This window comes from Glycine max, chromosome 3, assembly GCF_000004515.6.
Source record: "Glycine max cultivar Williams 82 chromosome 3, Glycine_max_v4.0, whole genome shotgun sequence".
NCBI lineage: Eukaryota > Viridiplantae > Streptophyta > Magnoliopsida > Fabales > Fabaceae > Glycine > Glycine max.
This window is the reverse complement of record NC_016090.4, coordinates 35,549,159-35,573,972: the sequence shown is the minus strand read 5'-3', so window position 1 is coordinate 35,573,972 and position 24,814 is coordinate 35,549,159. Positions and strand designations below refer to the sequence as shown.

The 24,814-nt window shown below is 32.2% G+C and overlaps 4 protein-coding genes and 2 non-coding genes across 6 annotated transcripts; 2 read left to right on the top strand and 4 right to left on the bottom strand.

Moving 5' to 3' along the window:
* Positions 1-1,090: 1,090 nt before the first annotated feature.
* Positions 1,091-3,053, bottom strand: LOC100783830 (lycopene beta cyclase, chloroplastic). Its single transcript, XM_006576725.4, has 2 exons — positions 2,839-3,053; positions 1,091-2,751 (listed from the first exon to the last, which is right to left on the bottom strand). The coding sequence occupies exon 2, from the start codon at positions 2,686-2,688 to the stop codon at positions 1,165-1,167; it is 1,524 nt and encodes a 507-aa protein (XP_006576788.1). The 5' UTR covers positions 2,689-2,751; positions 2,839-3,053; the 3' UTR covers positions 1,091-1,164.
* A 1,580-nt stretch (positions 3,054-4,633) lies between these two features.
* LOC100527837 (uncharacterized) lies at positions 4,634-6,620 on the top strand. Its single transcript, NM_001251287.2, has 3 exons — positions 4,634-4,921; positions 5,431-5,695; positions 6,210-6,620. The coding sequence occupies exons 1-3, from the start codon at positions 4,684-4,686 to the stop codon at positions 6,442-6,444; spliced, it is 738 nt and encodes a 245-aa protein (NP_001238216.1). The 5' UTR covers positions 4,634-4,683; the 3' UTR covers positions 6,445-6,620.
* A 2,951-nt stretch (positions 6,621-9,571) lies between these two features.
* Positions 9,572-9,796, bottom strand: LOC113001320 (small nucleolar RNA U3). The gene has a single exon (XR_003266639.1). It is a non-coding gene; the product is annotated as a small nucleolar RNA U3 (small nucleolar RNA).
* A 3,229-nt stretch (positions 9,797-13,025) lies between these two features.
* Positions 13,026-13,251, bottom strand: LOC113001323 (small nucleolar RNA U3). The gene has a single exon (XR_003266642.1). It is a non-coding gene; the product is annotated as a small nucleolar RNA U3 (small nucleolar RNA).
* A 725-nt stretch (positions 13,252-13,976) lies between these two features.
* On the bottom strand, positions 13,977-21,904 carry LOC121174575 (uncharacterized). Its single transcript, XM_041013944.1, has 4 exons — positions 21,739-21,904; positions 14,719-14,810; positions 14,548-14,632; positions 13,977-14,232 (listed from the first exon to the last, which is right to left on the bottom strand). The coding sequence occupies exons 1-4, from the start codon at positions 21,902-21,904 to the stop codon at positions 14,039-14,041; spliced, it is 537 nt and encodes a 178-aa protein (XP_040869878.1). The 3' UTR covers positions 13,977-14,038.
* Positions 21,905-22,091: 187 nt separating this feature from the next.
* On the top strand, positions 22,092-22,586 carry LOC106798254 (protein MAIN-LIKE 1-like). The gene has a single exon (XM_014774243.1). The coding sequence runs from the start codon at positions 22,092-22,094 to the stop codon at positions 22,584-22,586; it is 495 nt and encodes a 164-aa protein (XP_014629729.1).
* Positions 22,587-24,814: the final 2,228 nt, after the last annotated feature.

The window sequence follows — 24,814 nt, the reverse complement described above, 5'->3', positions numbered from 1 at the left end:
TTTTATATTTTAATAGTGTGATATCAAAAGAGAAAGCAAAAGAAGATCTTTATTAAAATATTGAGGATAAAAATATAAGTTATAAGGTCAAGCATTATTTCAAATGGTATGCAAAAAAAAAAAATTGTTACAAGCTAACAAGATAAATTCATTTATTAAACACTTATTTTGGCCAAATAAGTTTAGCTAATCAACCAACTGAGTTAAATCTCTTCAATTTTTAAATTTTAATTTAATTTAACATGGTCTTAATTCATTTGACAATTTAAGGGCGAGTACACTTAATTTAGAGATGATTTCACTTTAAATGCTTAACCTCTTTATTTACCAATAGTATTATACCTATTTCCGATCCCCTACAGTGCTAGTGCCTAGTACTTGTTTAATCTACTCTTTTATCCGATGTTATTTAGAAGCTCCATGCCATGAGACAAGTCTAGCTCTGCTTCATCTAAGTAAAATGTTGCTAGTTGAGTTCACTAACCGAATCTGCTGTGCTGATTGTAAATACCAATAAAGGATGATGGTTTCTTGGAAAGCAGACAAGATTGAAGACCGCTGTTCCTAATAAAGAAAGAGGGGTCAACGGCAAAGGTTAGAAATGGTGTCCACATCTTGAGGTGGAAGCTTAAATTTCAAGAATGAGGTATATACCACTATTTCCTTCGCACCATCGTTCTTGGAAGCCAATCTGAATAGACTAATTTGAGAGAAAGGCCATGAATAAGCAGGATCAACATTTGAAAACATGGATCACATAGGTTCATCAAAATGAATCACAGTAATCACTTGTCATTGATCACAGTTATAGTTTATTAAGACATTAATACGTAGAGGGTAAGGCAACTTGGTCGTGCTGAAGTGAAGAAACCTCATCCAATTAATAAAAGATTTCGCCCAACAGCATTCCTTAACAAGATAAACATTAACCAACAATAGCCAACCAGTTCTTTTCCTCTTATCCATTGCAAATGCAAACAATGATAGGCTTAAAATAGAGAAAGTTTGGGAACTTTTTCTCCAAAGTGAATTAAGGTGAGCAAAGAATAAATAAATATACACAATTATACATTATCAGAAATCTATAACATGAGTAGAAGGAAGTCGTCTTATTCTGTATCTTTTACCATAGGTAGCATACACAACAGAATAGAATGAAGTCTATTATTCTGTATCTTTTACCAAGTTGTTGATCATGTTTACCAAAGGAAGAGTTCCCTTTGCCATAATCTCTACCCTAGATGTATTAGAAGCATAAGAAAATAGAGAGAGTCCAAAAAATAAGAGCTCATGAAGAAACAGTCTTGATGATAAGAATCCATGCCAGTAATGAGGTTCCAGATCAAAAAACGCATCAAAAAATCTCTTTGTGCCTGGTAAATCAAGCTTGAGTAAGATGTCCATACCAAAACAGAAGAACTCCCTTTGTCGCCTCCTTTGGATAGGCCATAAATCTTTCCACACTTGTGCAGATATTTCATCTCCTGAAAAACCTCTATCAGAACCAAGGCACTGAACAATAGAATTAGCAACAATAGGAGCCGCAGCTAGGGTCCTTGCTACCATATACCCTGTTGAAGGATGCACCATTCCTGCGGTACCGCCAATTCCAACAACTCTTTGGGGGAGAACTGGGAGGGGGCCACCCATTGGAATGACACAATGCTCATCTTCTTCAATGCTTTTCACTCTAATACCCAAGTGTTTCAACCTAGCAGCCATTCTTTCTTGTATATCATCCATTCGCAACCCAGGGCGTGCCACAAGAGAAGTTTCTTCAAGAAATATCTTAGTGGATGAAAAGGGCATCGCATATAGAAAAGTGGGTATTCTACTATTTCTCTGCTTCAGTTCCATGTCATTGTCCAGATGTGAATCTCTCCAGTCCATAAAAAGCATTTTATCTACATCAAATGGGTGTTCATCAACCTCGGCCAAAATCCCATAAGCAACTTGGTATCCCGGATTATACGGTTTATCATACTGAACAAGGCATCTCGAAAAGCCAGTTGCATCGAGAACCACAGTGGCATGAACAGTGACACCATCATTACAAATCAACAAAGATTTGGCCTCCTCATGAATAACCTTGATAACTTTCGCTTGGTGAAACTTGACGCCATTCGATATGCATTTCTGCAGCATCTTGGACTTCAGCAGCTTCCTGTTGACCCTCCCATAAGGCCTATCTAGATCCTTCTTTGTTTTGTCGTCAATGAAGACAACCGCGCCAGACCAAATGGTGTCAAGGCAATCAAGCAAATCCATGGCCTCAAACTCATCCACCCAAACCCCATAATTATTGGGCCAAATCAATCTAGGGTTTGGATCAATGGCACAAACCGAAAGCCCCGCCTCAGAAACCTGCTGTGCAACTGCAAGCCCTGCAGGGCCCCCTCCCACAACAGCAAGATCAACCATAGCACCCTTTGAGGAATCATACAAAGGAAGTTCAAAATCCAGATTCTCCTTCTTGAATTCAGGAACAAGCTCCAAAAGGGCACTGCTACTAGCCCTCAAGTTACCACATTTACCCCATCTCACAGTTGGTTTCTTGGAACCAAACCCAAAATACTGATTTTGCACCCTAGAGGAACCTGAACTGCTCAATTTTTCCGAGTAACCGTGAAGTGGGTGCAAAAACTCAAGCTTGTTGGGTGTTTTGAGCAAAGTATCCATATTTATCATACAAATCTCTCAAAATACTGAATGAATCTCAAAACAAATACTCAAAACACCATCTGGGTCACACTAATTAACAAGCAACAGGGAAGTCACAAAATGGAATTGCAATAATAATAATTACAAGAACCAGCAATTGTTGTTATTCATGCTCACCGTGGAGAAAAGGAAGCATTGCAAGAATTCACTTCACATGCAGAAGCTAAGAACAGTGGTTTTGCCGCTCTAGTAGTGGTAAAGCTCGTGTGGCCACGAGACACTCCTCGTCAGCGACAATTCCAAGTGGGTCATTTTTTATTTTCTTATAAAAATGGAAATTGGTGGTGTTGGTTTATCCAATGGTCACCATACTTTACAACTACAGATGCCAAATAGCAATTGGTTCAACCATCAACGTTGTCATTATAAAGTTTGCACTCTTCTGAAGACTCTATTCTTTATTTTTTCTTTCAGTTTTTTTAAGTACCCATTTATATATATATATATATTATTCTTATAATTATATTCATAAATTATTATTTTATTTTTATAACTTTTCTCACAAATTATCTATTAACTTTTATTATCTTTCTTATAAGTAAATATATAATATCAATAATTATATATAAAGAAAATTGGATATTTTAATGTGTATATTTTTATATTTATTTTATTCTTATAACTACATTCATAAATTATTATTTTATTCTTATAATTTCCTTCCTAAATCATCCATTAACTTTTATTATTTTTTTATTAAAAAAAATCATGAAAAAAAATTAAGCACGAAGTGCCTGTTTCTCCTATTGACAAGAACTGAAATTAATATAAATAAATGAGATTAGTCAAAGTTAATATACAATATTTATTTTATACAACCTTTCAAAAACAATATTTTATACAATGCACATAATAAAATACTAATTAATTATATTTATGCCAAAAATATCAATCTGTGATTATGCCAGGAGCAACAGACTCTAATTCTAATGTTCAAGTCCTACAATATTTTGGTATTAACAATTCTAATTAAAAAGAAAATCTTCATCGAATCATGCACTATGAAATATCACAGCACAAGGGTAACCTTTCTGCCATGACCCAATTATACGGCTAACACAATTTGTAGGTTGGACCACTCATTCGTAAGAATTTTAGAAAATGAAAACAACTCAAGGGTAAATTTAAGTCACGAATTTAATTTATATATATTTGACAAGTCTATTTTAAGTATAACTTGATTTTAAAAAAAACTTAATTTCTCATAAAAGCATATTTTGTAATATAATCTTTAAATTAATAAATTAGATTTAAATAAGTTAATTGGTCTAAATTTTGTGAGAGACAATAAACTAAGCGTATATTTAAAATGATGCTACATTAAAAAAATATTATATTTCTCAATAATTGACTTGAATTGAACATTGAATATTCAAGTTTAATATTATTTTTTTGAGAAAAAATGTTATCACATGAAATTATCTTTTTGAGAAAAAATATTGAGGTAGTCCTATGTTACATGAAACTTAAATGAATAAAGTTTTTTTTATTATATTAAACCATATTAGAATTAATAAACTCGGTTTTATCTAGTCTATTCATGATCTATTCTCATGACTTGTTATTTATTGTAATACCAATGAATGGTCTTAGGTTCGAGACATCACAAAATTAGAAAACTTAATAAATATAACTCAATTGATATTGAGTTTATTAGAAAATATATATGTTTAATATCTGCAAAATACATTATTAAAGAGAGGTAATAAACTTAAATAAGGTGAGAAGAACCAAATGTCCTAATTAATTATCTTGGTTAAAAAATGTATCAGAATTAGGAGAGAAAGAGTGATTCTATATCAATCTAATTCTCAAATACTAATATGCTTTTAAAACAATTACTATTTATTGTGTAAAAAAAATTATATTTATTACACGTGGTTTATCAGGCATGACCGTGTTATTGAAGAGTAGGGATAATAGAATCCGTATCGTAGCAAAACGCACGAGTTAGGGGCGGCGATGGGAGGTTCATCGGAGGATTTCTCGGTGGTGGTGCTGGCGTCGGACCTCGGCGTCGATGCGCGACCTTTCCTCGAACACGATCAACAGCAAGAAGAAGAGAATTGGCACGACTGTTCCCAGTACCTCTCCCCCGACGAGGACTTCTCCGATCTCGATCAGTTGCAATTCCTCCGCCTCCAAGGCTCCGACAAGAACTCCAATCGCATTCTCCGCATCGTCGGCAAGTACTTTCCCGGTACTCCTTCCACTCCTTCCTCTACTCAACCAATACTCGTAATTTCATGTGTTCTCGATTTTGCTTCTCATACACACTTTTGGATGCTCTTCAGAGTAGTTTTCGCAATTTTGCTGCAAAAACATCAGGTTTCAATACTTCAATTATGCTGAATCACTTATGTATAATCTGTTATGCAATAACCCTATCATTTCACCTTCTTTTAGTGTCCTCTCTGCCTGGGGAAAAAACAAAACAAAACTCTAGCTAGGTCACAAAAAAAAAAAAGAGTGAGTAATTGAAGTTCCGGTGATAAATAAAAGAGTTTAATGGTCATGACACTGATAGTCTAAAACACTTTTACACTGGCGTTGAACCACAAATCATCGTTAATATAACTTTTGAAGTAATTATCATAAAAGTCAACAAACTTATCATACATAATGGATTGTGATTGGATGATAGTGTAAAAGGGATAACCTTTTTTCTCTAAAAGAATTCATGTACTCTTCTGAGGAGCTGTTTTGCAGCAACTGTTGTGAGTGCGGAGCGGCTCAAGCGGTATGTGTTCAACAAAATTTGCAGTGAGTTGCCTGAGGGGCCCTTCTGTATTGCTTACATGCACAGCACTGTTCAGAAGGAGGATAATTCCCCTGGCATCACCATCTTGAGGTGGATCTATGAAGAACTTCCTGCTGATTTCAAGGACAGGCTTCAGACTGTGTATTTCGTCCACCCTGGCTTTCGGTCCCGGCTAGTCATCGCTACTCTTGGCCGCTTTTTCTTGAGTGGAGGGTAACTCATCTATCAATTATTCTTAACAGAAATGAACATCCAAAAGCATTCTATTTAGGAGTATAATTTAGGTCGTGTTTGGATAAACTTCTTTCAAGAGAAGAAGAATAAAAAAGTAAAATGAATAAAGCTTCTATAAGTTTAAATCAATTTATGCACTTCAGCCTTTGAAGAAGTTAGATGAAAGAGTTAATGTAAAAATTGAAGTGCATAAGTTGATTTTAAATTCTGAGAAATCTTGTTTTCTTAATCTATCAGCACAGTTATTAGAAGTTTATCCTAGTAGGACTATAGTCATCTTGTTGTGGCTATGATTTTCATCAATAAGCGCATGTTTGGATTGCCATTAGGACAATCCCAACCTCGGATTCCAAAAGTATGACCTTTGATACTTTGTGCTGCCGAGTCCACCGTCAATACAAAGTAACATGCGCTAAATTGGCTGACAATTGACCCATTGTATCACTTTTTTGCACTTAATCCTTTGGGTTTGTTGACTTTGTTGTTGGTTTAGATTATATTGGAAGATCAAGTATGTAAGCCGGCTTCAGTACCTTTGGGATGACATAAAGAAAGGAGAGATTGAGATACCGGATTTTGTGAAAAGTCATGATGATATTCTGGAGAATAGACCACTCACTGATTATGGCATTGAACCTGACCCCTTTCACTTGACTGGGATGCCTTCAACTACCTACTCATTTGGAAAGTACGAGGAGAGATGGGCGGGAAGGAATTATGTGTCTTAGTATGTGTATTGTCTTATTACATGATGAACCCAAACCTTTTGTACAGAATGACTCTAGTATTGTATTTGTATTTCCTATACTCTCATCTTTGAGTTTCTTTGTTTGTTTAGTTAAACTTGACTGTGTACGAATAGGAGGACTACATGTTTTCTATGCCATAAGAAACTTTTATGTAAGTTGTATGCTGTGTACTGCACGATTATCACCTTCCTGTGAGCTTTTGAAATAAGAAACATGCAGCTTGTTTTTACTGGAAACTGGTTTGGCAGGACACTACATACATAATCCTTGTTTTCTGTCACTGGAATATGTATGTATTTTGAGTTATTAGCTTTACTTGACTACAGTAGTCTTTAAACATGATTCTAAAGCCTAAGATGCTTAAAATATCATTGTTTCAAAAACTAGACCGGACAGGTCAATTTTTTTTTCCATCGCTGGCAGGTCAATTTAACTGGTTGGATCAGAATTCAGCAACCAGTTTGGTCACTACCATGGACTACTAAAAAAATTGTGAGCAAAAAAATGGTGTAAAATTAGTTGAATTAGTAACAATCTGTTTCAAATTGGGCAATAATTTTTAATAAGAAAATTGGTTTTAAGAGTTTTTTTTAGCAATTTTTTTAGTTTTTAATTTTTTAAAATGTTAATTCTAACACATTTTTGAATAAAAAGTTTTAAAAATTATTATTATTATTATTATTTAACTATTTATTTTGAAATTTTCATCTTGTACAATATAAAATGATATTTTTTTGTTTATTTTAATTTGTATATAACGTATTTTTTAAATAATTGTATTAGTTTATTACTAAATATATTATATAATATTAAAAATATATTTAATTATCGTAACCAATAGCCTAATACCTTCATTGGGAAGAATTAAAAATATTATAAAATTAACAAGAAGGAAGTACCTCTTTTTTTTTTTTACGGTAAGTACCTCTCTGTTTTAAAAAAAGAAAATACAACAATGGTTCTTAAATATTAATTTAATCCTTGAATAATACGAAACAGAAAGGAAAGCAGAGGAATATAGTTTTATTAAGAATAGATGATCAGTAAATAGATGAGGTATATATTACAACAACGCGATTACAGGGATAGGTAGTAATAATACAACATATGCCTGGTGAAAGCCACTAAAATCAAACGCTAACAACCTAAGAAAGAACTAGCAACAGTTGCTGTTTATATGCCAATATAGCTCTCTTATCTTGAATTGTAGTTCAGCAGCATTCTTCACAAAGCCAGCAGCAACACATAGCAAAGAGGCTGCATCATCAATAACAGTTGCAACAGGAAAAATAAAAAGGAGATATTAGTGTTTCTGCAAAAAAATTTGTTTAGAAGCTTTCTGATAGATTATGCTGATCTGATCCAACTCCAAGTCATTGTCTAGTATTCCAGTGACTAGTTTTTGGTGTATGTGGAAACTTTTGTCCATATCTATCAATAGCTAAATAATAAATAAAAAAAGCATTGAATTTGTGTTTTGTAACTTATGCTGGTTCATGTCTTAGTTAAACAATTATAAATTATGGTACATATCGTTATATTCCATGCTTTTCATGCAGGATATATAGCATATGCATGTGTGCATTAATAATGACTACATATGCAATTCAATATAGAAGCTTACCATCCCTCAATGAAGCTCCTATCCCCACTGGTCTTCGTACCAGAAAAAACTTTCTTTTGGACGGGGGATTCTCAGTTGGGTATCCTGAAATCATCAGAAAATGAAAAGTGAGTTCACTAAGAACTTCAAATTAAGTAGCTTGTGTTTTTATCATATTATTTGTGTGTGAGAGAGAAGCGTTGTGTATAGAGGAGCCCGGGGGAGGCTGGTTTCCCTGGGTCTCTCTCTGGCTTCTGCATTCTGGAGAAAGGTATGTGTCTGTAGTGAATTATACTGTATAATGGTGATCTTATACTCGTCAATAAATATATATACATATATATACACATGTATATATACCTCGACAAGTGACACAATATATAACATGGGGGAGAGAGGATTTACAATGTGAAAGGACACCACACCTCCATATTATAAACATCGATTTGATGCGTTTTATATTTTTCTTTTTTTAATCATGTGTTACTTATTATATATATTTTTAGGTCACTTAATATTAAAGATCAATATAAGGTGACACAAGTGATTAAAGATTCAGCATCAATTTTTATTTTTCTTTTGAGTGTGAGTTTGAATTTTTCATGTCACTTTCTTTACGGTCATTCCCAAATACATCTTTTAGAGCTTAAGAGTTAGTTAAACATTTATATTAAATGGAACTGGTTTTAATTTCAACTTGTAAAATAGTCTTCTAAATGATCTTTATTAGTAATCTCATTGCAACATATCATTGGTATCTGCCTAATAATATTAAAGTGTCTCCATTTTACTATTTTTTAGTAATAAAATAAATAAATTTATTAAAGTGTCCACCAATTTTTTCCTTTCCTATACAGGCTATGATTTTTTTTTGGTGAATCTATATAGGCTATGTAGGTACTAGGTGACTGTCATAAAACACCCTGTTTCATTTTTTGCCTTATATGGTTTTGGTGGCACATCCTAAGTACTCTTTTCTTGTAGCTACAAATTAATGCATAATCTTTTATAAATTTAAAGAAGTGTTACTAACATATTCTCTAACACACTTCTCTTAACACATTCTATCTTGAATAAAATTTATTGAAAATTACGTCATTAAATAACAAATAAAATTTAAAAAAATTATAATTTCTAATAAAATTTTAAAAAAAAATTAAACTGCCTTAAAACCAAGAGTTTATTCAACAATTTTATATTAGGATAAAGTTATATAGACATTTTTTAGCTAGTTGACACTTGAGAGAGAAGTATAAATATGATATATGATATGATTAGATAGAGAGAAAATAAAGTTGTCAAATATGTATATATTATTATGTGTGTGTCCATATGTAATTACTCTTTATATATATTTTTTATTTTTAATTACTTTTTATATTAAAAGCCCAACATATGGACCGTCATAAAAGTCTACAACCCGATGAACGAACATATGAAAGCCCAAAATAAATGCACGGGCTTTTTCTAACCAAAATAGAATGGTAATAAAAAAGGAATTTGGGTCTGTCAGACAACCGTGTGACCATCCCAGGCACATGGAAGTGCCTAAGAACGATCCTCTACAGCCCAAGATGAGACACCTCCAAAGAGAAGCACATCAGGCCATTAATCACGCTCTGATCACACGGTCATGGTTCATCCACCAGACGTAGGTTCCTGTCTCCTTAGAACTCAAGGACACAGAGGTACGAGCCTATAGAACAGATCCTGTTCAAGTAAGGTCGTGACCAAACATCTCAGCGTTTAGTTATATAAAGACTGTGTTTTATTAAAACTGTTCAATGTGGGACTACATTTGTGTTTTATTAAAACTCTCTATGTCGGACTACCAGAGTAACGCCTGTCATGGTTTCAAACACTTCGCCATCTGAGTTCATAAAAAAATGTCTCTTACTCTTATTGCATGAAAAGGAACAGCTCTGGTGCCTGGTGTGGTATCAATTGCATGCAAGGGGCACCTGAGTTTACAAAGAAGTAGCTAAGTAGTAATTAACTTTTTCTTTTCTTTTCTTGAAACTTTTTTTTTTCTCTAATAGCCATGAGTGATTTGTGGCAATGATTCCTCGATCACTTTGTTAATTTTTCTGCATTCTTGGCTTCTACTATGATTATACTTCCTTTTGGAATTGTAACATTGCATTTTTAAGGACCTAAGTGTGCTTTGAAATATTAGGCTTCTTGTTATGTTAGGATCATTACTCATTAGACTAGGCTTCTACTAGCTGAACTACACTTGATATTAGACATTTTCCTGTTTGGATCTGTTTATTATTATTATTATGTTTTGTTGGTGGGATTTTGCTGAAAGAGGTGATTCACCACCTACTTCAGCCTTTCTTTTTTACTCATCGCCTGCTGATAATATAGAAAGGATAAAGACTATTTATCCCATCATCTTGGAATAAGTTGTTGAATTTGACTATATCAAAATTATGCTTGAGATTTAAGATTCAGTTCTGGAAAATTCAGTTATATGGGTCCACAAAAATAATTAGTTATGTCTCCTGTGATGCTGTTGATGATTCTAAACCTTCAATTCAATATCCCTCTTAGGATTTGTGTACTAGTATTAATTTTGAAACAGACTCCTACAAGTCCTTGATGACCTGAGCCTGAAGAAGATAGGTCCTATACAAGAATGTGTATACACACTGCAGAGAAATTTCTGCCCACACCATGGTTTTTTTGTTAAGTGGTCTTTAGTAGTGCTCTTGGTTCCGGATCCCAGACAGCAAATTATAACCTTTCTCATGCTTTTAGTGCAATGGACTAATTTCAATAACATGATAATAACATTTGGAGATAACCACAAAGCTACGTGTTTTGCCAGAGGATGAGATTGCAAACTTGAGTTCTCTTCAGACTCTCAGGATCGAATTTTGCAACCATGTGGAGTCTTTGTTTGGAGGGATTGAACTCCCTACTCTTAAAAGTATTGTGTATTGCCAATTGCAAGAGTCTAAAGTTTTTGCCACTTGATATTGAACATTTTTCTGTATTAGAGACCTTGTTAGTTGACAAATGTGATGTATTGGAATTTTCAAAGGAACATAACCGAAGTTCCAACTTGAGGTTGAAGATTGTAAATTTTATTTCATTGCCACAGTTGGTGACCTTGCCTCATTGGCTTCAAGGGTCCGTGGACACATTGCAATACTTGTTAATTTCAAGCTGCAACAATCTTGTGGGGCTTCCTAAATGGCTATCAGCTATGAATAGTCTGAAAACACTGTGTCACAAGTTGTCTTAATATGCACTCTCCTTAATGACATCCATCACCTCACCACCCTTGAACGATTAGAAATTGATGGTTATCCTGAATTCTTCCAACACTTAACCATTGATGAACCGGAAGAAGTGGAGGAAGAGGTAGAAGAATTGGAGTAAGGGCAAAAGGCAGAGGTAAGCTTTAAAAACAAAGATAAATATTGGTTTTTCCATGTTTTTAGTTGACATAATGTATGTTGTTTGTTCTTGAGGACTTGTTTAATCTTCTAACAATGCTTTTTATGAGTATGCCACTTCACTAGAAATTGAACTTGGATTATTTGCTTGAATTGAACAGAGAATGGAGCAAAAAATTCAGATTCAGATAGCCCACCTTCAACCAGGTGAAATCCAATTTTTTTTTACTGGGTACTTTCCTGTGTGCTTAAATTAATTCTTTGGATTGAATGCGTTTGATTTGTTATTTGGTACTCAGCAACATTATTTCGGTACAAATAACTTTTTATGAAAATGTTACAAATGACATTTTAACCAATTAGGGGAGGGATAGTATGAGTGAGGAGCAAAAAAGACGTTTAAATACTGAGAATATTGTTTCGCCAAAGAAAAGTTTTGTAATTATTTCGTATTTATTAATAATTTCTTTTAAGTGTTTCGATTATTTTAAAGAGATGTTCTTATTCATGGTTTACACCAGCACACTTGGAGTTTGTTAATTTGCCTTAGTGGGTAGGTAGAGGAATTCAAGTGCTAAATGAAATGGATTTCCTTTCACAACACACAAGTGCATACACTCAGTTTGAAAATTATATTTATCTTATGATTTAACTAGAACATAATGAAAATTATATTTTTATATTATGATAACTTTTTGTTTATATTTTTCTATAATATATCCTGCCATGCTCATATTTTTAATTTTTTAATATGTTATCGTAACTCATGCTCATACTGGTATATCATATATGTACTCGGAAGCTGCATGAGCTTGACAGCAAACTGTTCCCGTTCCACATATTAGTGAAATTTACAAAACAAATATGCTGCAATTTGGTAATAATTGTGGAGTGTCCTTGTCTCCTAAACATCTCAATTTTGATTTCAAACATTTCATCGTTAAGTTGTTATAAGCTGAGCATGTGTAGAATGGTAAATTCTGAAGGATTATTGGTTGATGTACATGAGTATGACCCGCATTTGAACTTAAAAAAAAAGCACTTATCTTTCTCATTTAGGGGTGCAAAGTTTTCTAGAACATTCCTTTACACAGTTTTGATGTGTGCTTGTGAATAATTAATTCTATGGAGAAGTTCAGTGTGACCCTGTTGAGTATTGACCTTGTTATTTTTGTTTTTGGCAGGTTATCCAGTTCGAGGCCAGAGGTTTTAACAAAAAAAGATCTTGTTGATCTAGACAATGCACTTGGAACTTTGTCTCCCAAAATTTTCTTTATTTTTTATTTTTTTTCTAACATATTCAACCTTAAGAAGTTGGATTATCATGTTGAGGATTTGGGAGCATTGTATCTTTGGAGCCTCTTAGGCTGAAATTTGAAGTGTCTTGTGTGCATGTAACACAATCCATCTTTCCTGTATTTTTGTTATAGAAAATTGACTGGGCTTATTATAATTTTTCTATCTGGGTTCTATTTATCACTAAATTAGGATTGAAGATTTTTTTCCCTCAAAAATAAATTAGCAAAGCAAAAAATAATTAAAAAAAGGTTTATCTGTCAGACAACCGTGCGACCATCCTAGGCACATGGAAGTGTCTAAGAACGATCCTCTACAGCCAAAGATGAGACTCCTTACAGAGAGAAGTTCATCAGGCCGTTAATCACGCTCTGATCACACGTTCATGGTTCATCCACCAGACGTAGGTTCCTGTCTCCTTAGAACTCAAGGACACAGAGGTACGAGCCTATAGAACAGATCCTGTTCAAGTAAGGTCGTGACCAAACACCTCAGCATTTAGTTATATAAAGACTGTGTTATATTAAAACCGTTCAATGTGGGACTATATTGGTGTTTTATTAAAACTCAGTCGTACTGCCAGAGTAACGTAAGTCATGGTTTCTAACACTTGGCAATTTCAGTTCGTATCAAAATGTTTTTAATTGTTATTGCATCAAAAGGAACACATCTGGTGCCTGGTGTGGTATCACTTCCAAGCAAGGGGCACCTGAGTTTATAAAGAGGTTCTCTTTATAAGGAGGTAGAGAACCCGTTTGCTTAAAAAACCAGTTCAGTTCGAACTAGTTTATATGCACACCCTACAACACTCATGGTCGTGAGAAAGGATTGAGTTCGATTCTTGTATAATCCACTCTTGATGAGGAACGAGAAATTTTGAGTATGATTAAATCTCGTAGGACTCAACTTTAATAGTTACAGTGAATTTTATTCAATTCATTTCCCACACGGAGCCCCACAATTTTAGTATTACCATCCTAGAATGACAACAATCAATCAAGCATCTGGCTATTGAGTATTCTTCGTTATTTTGAAAGAATTAAGCTTTGCTCCATTATTCTACATATATAAATCTAAAACTACTGACCAGGTCACAAAAATGGCATATACTATAAATACCAACAAGGACATCTATATGTCTAAGAATTAAATGATATTAAGCCCGTTGTTAATTGCAGATGAAAATGATGGAGAATACAAAACAGTAAGGAAAACCGGAATCTAGTTTTATTGAGAATAGATGATTAGTAAATAGATGAAGTATATATTACAACAACGCGATTACAGGGATAGGTAGTAATGATACAACATATGCCTGGTGAAAGCCACTAAAATCAAACGCTAACAACCTAAGAAAGAAGCAGTAACAGTCGTTGTTAATATGCCGATATAGCTCTCTTATCTTGAACTGTAGTTCAGCAGCATTCTTCACAAAGCCAACAGCAACACAGAGCAAAGAGGCTGCATCATCAATAACAATCGCAACAGGAAAAAATAAAAGAGATATTAGTGCTTTATTCAAATAAATTTGTTTATAAGAAGCTTTCTGATAGAAGCTTTCTGGTGTATATGGAAACTTTTGTGCATATCTATCAATAACTTGATAAAAAGAAGCACTGAATTTGTGTTTTGTAACTTTTGTTGGTTCATGTCTTAGTTAAACAATTATAAATTATAGTACATATCGTTATATTCCATGTTTTTCATGCAGGATATATAGCATATGCATGTGTGCATTAATAATGACTATATATGCAATTCAATATAGAAGCTTACCATCCCTCAATGAAGCCCCTATCTCCTCTCTTCTTCGTACCAGAAAAAAACTTTCTTTTGGCCGGGGGATTCTCAGTTGGGTATCCTGAAAATCATAGGAAAATGAAAAGTGAGTTCTCTAAGAACTTTCTTTTCATGTTTGTTAGAGACAAGCGTTGTGTATAGAGGAACCTGGGGGAGGCTGGTTTCCCTGGGTCTCTGGCTTCTGCATTCTGAAGAATCAAGGTATGTGTCTGAATTGAATGATACTGTGGAATGGTAATCTTATACTCGTCAATACATGTATATATCCCTCGTGCAGTGACACTATATATAATATGGGGGGAGAGGATTTAAAATGTTAAAGGACACCTACATATTATAAACAAGATTTGATAATTTTTTTTTATAAGTTTTTTTTTATTACATCATATAACTTATTATATATGTGTTTGTATTTTTTTATTCTGTTTTTAGTTACATTAAGAGCTAATACAGGTTTATATGATCTATATATGAACTTCCATTTTTCTCATGGATGTAGATTTGAATTTTCGTGATGTTATTTTCCTTACATGGTTGATAATTCTTTCCAAAGAGATCTTTTAGTGTAGTTAGTTGAGCCGTTACTATTAGTTGAAATTGTTTGCAATTTAAACTTGTGTTATAATTTTTTAAGCGAACCTTTATTAGCAATCTTAACATATCATTGGTATTTGTCTAACAATATTAAAAGTGACTCTTTTTTTTTACAATTTAGTAAACAAAAAACCACTTTTAATAAACAAAAAATAAATATATGAAAGTGTCCACCCATTTTTTACTTTACTATATAGGCTATGCAGGTGACTGTCATAAAACACCCTCTTTTATTTATTTTTTTCCTATATGGTTTTGGTGGCACCTTGTGAGTAATCTTTTTTTTGAGCTACGGGTTACTGCATAATCTTTCATAAAGTTTAATATTAATGTAGAATTTTTTTTTCAATTGTCAACTACTTAGAATTTAGACTAAAACTTAATTAAACTTAATTTTCGTGATGCTATTTTCTTAAACTTGTATTTTTAGTTTCTCATTTTTTAATTGAGACATTTCATCTTTAGCTTTTAAAAAGTTTACAATTTTAGTTTCTTATTTTTTAATTAAAATATTTTATTTCCCACTTTAAAAAATCCATAATTTTAATTCTTGTAACTAATTTGAAATGTTAATTTATGTATTTTGTAAACATTGACCGACAATTGTTTATTTATTATTGATAATTGTGAAATCTGAGTCAATTTGATAGTTAATTTTGGTTAATAATTATTGTAATTTCTTCACTTTACTATTGTTTTTAATGAAATAATGAAAAAATTAATATCTTTGTAATTTTTTATTAGCAGAAGTCAAAAGAAAAATATTTTGAATACTTTAGAAAAAAATTGATGCAAAAAATGAAAAAAAAATCTTGAAGAAAAGTTGAAAGAATTGAACGGTTCGTTCAGCATGTAATCCAAGCTTAGGGGGCAAGTCTAGGCTTAGCGAGCACTCTAGGCATAGTGTGCACTCCAAGCTTAATGCGCAAAAAGCCCACAGCAAAGCTCAAAGGCGTGTTTAGCGTGAAAGCCTGTGCTAAGCGTGAAGTTAGCGTGAAAAGTAAGTTACCTAGAACTAAAAGGAGTAGGAAGGAGAAAGAAAAGACATACCGAGTCTCAGAGCTATCCAAAGTCAGAGCTTATCCCTTAGGGGAAACCCTCCTTCTTTAGTTATTCCTCCCTTTCTTTCTATTAGTCATCCAGTCCCTTCTTCCATCCACATGAGTCCCTGAAGTGTAAAGTCTCTCACAACTATGAGAGGATAAACCCTCATTATTGGGAACCTAGCACGCCAACACCTTTGTAATGTAACTGTTTATCTATTAAATGCAATTTATATTTCTATTGTTTCTTTTCTGCTCTTCATCTTTATTGTATGGTCCGATCATCCATGTATTAGTTTTAGAGATTATACATTGGAAAATGGTAATTTCTAAAGAACTGAGAAAGAGTATTTAAACAATTCATTGCTAGAGATAGAGTGACTTTGTTTTGCCTGTGCATACATCTTCATGCTTAATGCAATTTACTATTCAATCTTTCCAAAGGGATTTGGGAGAGATAATAGATAAATTAGGCTCTTCATCATCATGAGGGATCAGGATTGAGTGTCTTAGTAAATATGGGTGGAAATTGGAAAAGCAATTAATAGAGAAAAAAAATTAATATTGCATCAAAGGTAGTTAGACATGCTAGTCCCCGACATATTTAAATTCTGAAGTTATCTTTTGCATTAAATCTTGTTTATTTTATTGTTCTTGCCTTTTTAGTTTCAAATTCTTTCTTTCTTCTAATCCATTGTAATTCCTTATCTCTTGTTTATAAATTGGGTATTCATCAACGCAAGTACAAACAAAGTCCATGTTGATTCGACACTCAGACTTCCGTTTTAAACTTTATTACTTATGACAAATTGGTACATTTGCCAATAAGTTAACAATTATATACATGACAAATGTTTTTCAAAATTAATTAATCGCTAACAAGTTTAATCTATTAATTTTTTTTTTAAAAAGTACACAATCAACAAATGGGAAATTGATCAAGAAGACTAAAATCACATATTTTTTTAAAGTGGAAGACAAAATATCTGAATTAAAAAATAAGAAGACTAAAATTACAATTTTTTTAAAATAAAGACAAATATCTCAATTAAAAAATAAAAAGACTAAAATCATAAATTTAAAAAAATAAGAAAACAAAAATTATATTTTAACCTAAAATTAAATTGATTATTATAAAACTAATCAAACTTATTTTGAATTCTTTACTCTTATCAGTTTATATAATATTTACTTTCTAAATATAGAAACATTTATCTTTTGAAAGTCGGTTGGCTAACTGTTCAGACGATCTTTTGTGAACTTTACTTGACTTAGTGTTTGTGGAGTGATTATATTTACATAAAACTTTTTAAAGGCCACTTTCAATTTCAATTGGAGGCTTTCCTTTGAACTTTTCAGTTTCCACTACATCTTTCTGGGCCATAATTCGACTACTCCTAATAGAAAAGAAAAAAAAGAGGCAGAGAACACACGTTGGGACTGGATTGAAAGACAAATCGGATTTTTCACTCTATTAGATTAGGAAACAAAATAAAAGGAGCCCTCTTATTCTTTTTTTCTAATTCTTAATTTCATACTTTGGATCCTTTGCTTAGCCAGAGGACAAAAAGAAGCAGTGTAGCGCACGTTATTGAAGAATAAAGGCACATATAAATACCTAATAGACGAAATATTGGCTTGCTTTGTCAAACATTATACTTATTTGCGTATCAAACCCACTTAGATGGGCAATCAATTTTTATGAAGAATATATTCCTTACATCGATGGGGAAGAATTCTTTTACTTTGTCTTTATGATTAAATTTTCTGTGGGCAGAACATGTCAATAATTAAGACATGATGTTAGGAGTTAATTGGTGGAGTAGAGGGTGTTTTGAGGATGGGCCAATTGAGATGGAACAGATTTGGGAATTGAGATTGGTACCAATGTACCATGTATTGTAATATCATCATTTACAGGGCAGATGTAATGCAAACGTCTGCATATCCAATTACTACAAATTTTGTTTTGATTTAATTTTAACATTGATATCGTTCTCTTATGTCCAATGCATGTCATGGAAGATCTTAATAAATGAAATAATTATTTGATATTGTTTCCGTTTGAATCGGGTAAGTATTTAAGTCAGTAGTATATATAGGGTTCGAATTTAAGATGAAAATGAAATCATCAGGGTGTCAATTAAATTTATGATCAAATAATATTATATATAACAATTAAATTTAAATTTAGCGTAAAAAGACAATTAAATTTGAATTCATAGGATTTTTTTTCTTTTTAATTTCAACTAACTTTTATGGAAAGAACTAAAAAATTATGTTTGAATTTGGATATTTTTTGTTTTACTAATTGGAGTCAATGTCAAGTTCAGATATGCAAATCCTCTTTTCCAAATCTATCCTTCATTGTATATTATAGATAACCATACTCTTATTTTTTTATAACTGTTAAAAGTATAAATTAATTAATATAATAATTAATTAATTTAAATTATAAAATTGAAATTATGCAATTTATTAAAAATTTAATTTAATTCTTAATTTTTTATAATTTATTAATTTTGCATATAATTTAAATAGAAACATACTGAACAACCTAATATATAATTTATTTACAATTATATATAAGTAAACTATTTTTTTTTATAAAAAGAAACTGGTGATCGAGATTCCTCCAAATTTTCCGAATCTTGATTTAAATTTGAATTTTTTAAATCATTTTTATTATATTTTTCTAATTTTTTTTTCAAACCCATCTAAGTTTTGTTGAAGACAGAAATAGGAATAGTCAAACTCAATTCAAATACGTCTAAGTTTTTTTCTTTCTTTCTTTTATGTTTTTTCAAGGGTTTGCTACCTGAAGAGCTTAGACACTTGGTAAAGTACTACACTGTATGTGTTCCTCGATGTGGTCCACACCTTCTTTTTGTGTGGGCTAGACAATTGGGTGGTATAAAACCCAGCTTAGTGTTTGACAAGTATGGACCTCTCAACTGAATTATCAAGTTTGGGGGGTTTTGCTTTGGGCACCAGCACTATTGCTAGTATACCCAACAAATTATGTGAAGTGGTAAAAATGTCATTTACTTAATTTTTAAAAGCGTTTTCGTTTTCTTCTCTCGTTACAGTACTCTTTGCGTCTTCTTCTCCCAATATCTGTGTCTCTTCTTCATCGCGCCTCTATTGTTGTTGTTCATGTTGTCGTTCGCACCACCAGTGACCGCCACCAAAGTCATTGTGTTGTTGTCAATCATCGCCGTAAGTGTTTTTGCCTCTCCTCTCCATCGGATTTATTGCGCAGGCATGGTTGGAGGGATTGGGGATCCATATGCTTGTTTTTAATTTTAATTTATTAATTAATAAATTAATAATATAATAACTTATTAATTTAAGATTAATTTAATAATTTAGTTTAAATAATATTTATTTAATAAATATATATTTTTGTGTTTTTTAAATATGTATTTTTTTAATTTGTTTTTGTAAGTTGGTTTTTAATAATGAATTAATTCAATAAATAATGATTGTATGTTTTTTGTTTAAGAAACTAAACTATATTTGAAATTTGAAATATTATTTGTAAAATATTTAAATATGACTAATTCAAAATTTTTATAAGTATATATTGTACAAATTAGTGTAAGAAGAAAACGTATATATGTAAATGATAATTTTTTTATTGATGTAGTCGTATAAGTATTTTGCCAAGTAATAAATTTTTATATAAATGGTATTGGGTAGTGCAAAAAATACCCATTTATTGGAAATTTAAAAATTTGTCGTAAGATTTTTATAATATATTTAAGTGTACAACAATTAGTGTTATGCAATTTAAAAAAATTTGTGTATTGATTTATGAATATATATAAAAGTATTCAAAAAGTTAAATAAAAAAATTAGAAAATATATATTTATGAAAGTGTACTATTATTTGAATGATGTCATTAATTGTTAATGATGCTATTAATGTGCAAATTATGGTTAAAATCAGAGGCTTGGGTCGGACTTTAGGCAGGATTCTAAGAAGAGCCTTATGGAGAGAAGTAAGTCGTGATGCCGATGAAGGCCCCAACAGCGAAGGCTCGCAGCATCCGCACGTAGGTAACAAGAAGTTACAGCTATTAGTGAGGATGTTCAACATGTGGATCATATAGATGATGAGGTCCATGAACAGTCTGAAGAAACAGTTGTTGATGATGTAGTTCCTGATGTTGAGGGTTTTCAGGTGGACCCCACGACACATCAGTGTTGATAGACTATATTTATCATGTGGCACCGACTGTTTGGAATGGATAAGTATTTATATTTTTAAATAAATCATATTTTCATAAGTATTTATTATTATTGTTGAAATGATTTAAATTATGATTTTCAAGAACATCATGTGCTGAAGTTATCCTCCCATGGAAGGGAAGGTTGAGAAATTCGGCAGGCCTACTCTAGAGATTGAAGGCTTAGTGGCTAGCACATGATTAAGTCCTCTGATCGCTTGTTTGCTGGACATTGATGATCTGAGACTTGTTCGCGAAACAGTCTGCACTACTGCGAAATTTATCAACAAGTGTACTGAGTCACAAGTAATATAAAACGGTAAGAATCGAGTATTGAATCATAGAGAGTTTGTTTCATTCAGAAAAATGTCCATTCAATAAGTAGACATTTGTATAAAATCAGGAAATAGAAATACGCAAAGATATTTTCTGTAATCCTAAAGTTAACTACAAAATTAACTACCTAAATGTGAGAGATTAGCAGATGATTAAAATGTTGGGTCCTTCTACTGAGTAACTTGATGTAATTAGGTATTTTTCTCTATTTAAGGTTGTTTTTGTGTTCTATGTTGAGGGCAACTACCCCAAACCACGATTCCTCGCATGAATGAGCTAATTCTATTTAAATCTCGTTCTCGGATCCCTCGTCGAACTTAGCCTAAACGAATTGCAGTAAGATTACAGCATATTGGAAACTAAGTCCCTGCACTTCGTGTATAGACATACAGTTCTCTAGCTTGCCCTATCAAGTTCTAAGGATTTAAAATACTTTCCAATGCTAAAAATCCTAACTTTACACACAAATGGGTGATCAGTCCACAAGCATGTAAGAATTAAATGCAGATAAAAGTAATGAACACATAAAAATAACTTTAAATAAATAGTAAAGAGTTTTACATCAAGGCTCAGCAGAAATTCCCAACAAGAGCTTTAGTCTTCCATGACAAGTTATCACCTTTCAGCTACAATATGGGGTTTTGGAAACAAAATTCAGATTACACAGTGGTGGGGATGTCTCCTCCACCTCTAGGAACCTAGAAATCACTCTAAAACCTAGAATCCTCTTGAAAGCTGAGGTTTTTGGTACTCCCTTGCCCTGTTTTCCTCTGTTGCGCCTCTCACGTATATCTCTATTGCTTTCTTCCAAAAAGCTCTTTCGTTTTTTTGCCAACTTCATCTTTTAAGGGCTTTCTGATCCTGAAGGCTCGCTTAGCGTCATTTTCTCGCTAAACACGAGTTAGTGGATTTTCGCTTAGCGAGCTGGACGCGCTTAGCGTCAGAAGAGACAAATGACTCACTGGGGGCGTTGATGGCACGTTGAGCGGGTGCATGTTTGACAGATTCTCTTCTAGATTCTCCTAACTCACTAAGCTCGCTAAGTGCCTCACTTAGCGGATGTTGTTCACTAAGCGCATATGTCTCACTTAGCGAGATACCAACTGTTGCAACCTTTTTCTTCTTCATCTTTTCACCTGAAACTGAAGTTGAACCACATTAATTCATAATGAAGGGAATATCTACTGAATAAAAACAAAACTAAACATAAAAATATGTACAAACCTACAAAAAGAACCATAAATTGGGGAAAAGACATAATTTTATAAAGCTTTTCAATACAAATGTTAGTCGTAAATAACGACTAACAAGACTTATGTCTACTTTTAAGGAGAGGTGGCATAAGGAAACTAGTAGTTTCCATCTTTTGGTAGGAGAGGTAACTATTACCTTTGATGATGTGGCATCATTGCTACATCTGCCCATTACAGGCGCATTTGTGAGCTTTAAGCCTCTTCATGTGGACGATGTCGTCTTCCTCTTAGTCGAATTGCTTGAAGTAAGTTCTAAAGAGGCAAGAGCTGAGACAGTACAATGCCATGGGGCATATGTTCGACTATCCTGGTTGCGAGACATATATCGGAGCAAATGTGACGCAGCACAGTGGACTGTAGTAGGTCGAACATATTTGTTGCATCTGGTAGGTTGCACACTCTTTGCTAACAAGAGTGTCACAAACATTCATGTGGTATTCTTGGACGCATTTTGTGACCTCACACAGAGTGGAAGCTACGCATGGGAAGCTGCTGCACCGATGCATATGTATGAGAATTTGAATGATGCGTCAAAGGGCACCGCCAGACAACTTTAAGGATATATCATACTTTTACAGGTAATTTGATTTTTTTAATTTATTTTTAGTTGTTTACTTTATATTGAGAATTGTTTTGAATTTATTTTTTTTTAAAATATGTCCAGTGTTAGATCTACGAGCACTTTTCTTTTGTTACTTCTTTTATTGTTGCTGAGGATTATGATGAGAGGAAATCACATGCTTGCCGTTGGAAGTCTAGGAAACCACATGTCTGTCGTTGCTTGAAGTGAGTTATGAAGAGGCAAGAGCTGAGATAGTACAATGCCATTAATTAGAAGTGAAATGTTAGTAGGAATCTTGAAATAGTGAAAAGGCCAAGGTTGTAAAAACAATTACACAAATATTCTGTATAGACCATATTTGTCAATCACCAACAAAAAGACTATTGGTTTCATAAATTTAGTGCATGTGTGTCTTAATAAACTTTAATTTACTTTCAACATTTTGATTCTCTCTTTCTTTCTGGTTCATTATTCTTATTTTAATCTTAGTTGATTGCTTTACTTTTTTTTCCTTCTCATTCCTTATTTTTTCTGCAAAGTTTTATATTAAAAAATGTTAATTAGTGTCTTTGGGCCAATGATTAAGAAATTAAAAAGAGAAATATTTTTATTGAGATGCGTAAAATTGTATTGTCCATAACTTTATTTATAATTTCCCCCACAAAAATAATTTTTTTAATTTCTTAATCAATTCCCTAAGATTATTAGTTAACAACACCTTTTTATATTCTTTATCTTTTCATTTTAGTATATTATATGATAGGAGAGATTCATTTACTCAAAAAATAATTCTTTTAAGTTATTTTTATTTTCATCATTCATTTTCTTAAAATATAATGATTAAAATCAATTACTTACGTTTTAGTATATTATATTATAGGAGAAATTCACTTACTAAAAAAATAACTCTTTTAAGTTATTTTTCATTTTCATCGTTCATTTTCTTAAAATGTAATGATTAAAATCAGTTACTTATTACAATCATTAAATCTTAAGAAAATAAATGATAAAAATAAGAAATAACTCTAAAAGAATTTCTTGAAATAAGTAGATCTCTCTTCATTATATTATGTATATTTCTTAATTATTTTAGTTATTTCAAACATCTTTTATTTTCCTCGAATTCTCAATTTTACAATGTCTTTTTTTTTTATTTTATAATAGTTATTCGATGATTTCTTGTAGTGTAAATGTTTCATTTTCAGTTTCATTGATTGCTTTTTGTTTTCAAGTTTATATTAAGGTACAATTATTGTTAATGAATCTCATTTAGAGGATTTGATTCTAAGTCTCAAATTTCATTTGAAATCAACAGTAAAATAATTTAATTAGCACTTAAAACTTATTTCACTGTCAACATGCATGGTGTCAAGTACTTGGTTTAAAATAAACTTAGAAAATATACCAATCTAGGTGAAGAAGGATAAATGGAAGGGATACAATGTTTTTGAAAGATAACTGTGATTTAAAAGAATTTTTCAGCTAGCAATAGATAAAGAAGTAGCGGTAGAACTGATGGGGGATTGGAGTAATGGCATTTGGAAATAAAAACGTTTGGTTGATCGAAATATATTATATCATTCAGAATATATATGGTTTTATGCATTGCTGAGATAGGTGTATCAGAACGCTCTAGAGACTCTTCCAACATGCTACGCAGTCAAATATGCTTATACAGATTTACAGTTAAAAGAAGCTCAAACGGGTATGATACGATAATTATTCCGAACCGTTCTTTGTATTTCATGAAATAAAACATCTTTGACTTTTCAAGAAAAAAATAAATATACCCTTTTCACCCTTCTTACATAGAAGCACAGTTGGTTTTACTTTTAAAAAAAAGAAGATATTTTTGCACTAATTATTACAAATAAGAAACTGGAGTTATATTTTAAAGAAAGAACAACAAGATCGAATTATATCAAATTTAAAACGTAGTAACTTCTTATAACAAATATTGTTGGTGACTAACAAATACTACATCATTTTTCTTATTTCTGGCAGACAAACCCATTAAATAAATAATTTTGAAGATATCTTGTTGGAGGAAAAGAAAAGTAGTGGACACCACTAATTTAAGGCAAACTAACACCAACACGATAATATAGATTACGGACGATAATTATGAACCAAAGGACATCCTGTTGCATTTACAGATCAGCATTAATCAAACCCAATTAAAATTGTTACATATTTTTTGCGGAGAATTATTGAAAGAGATAT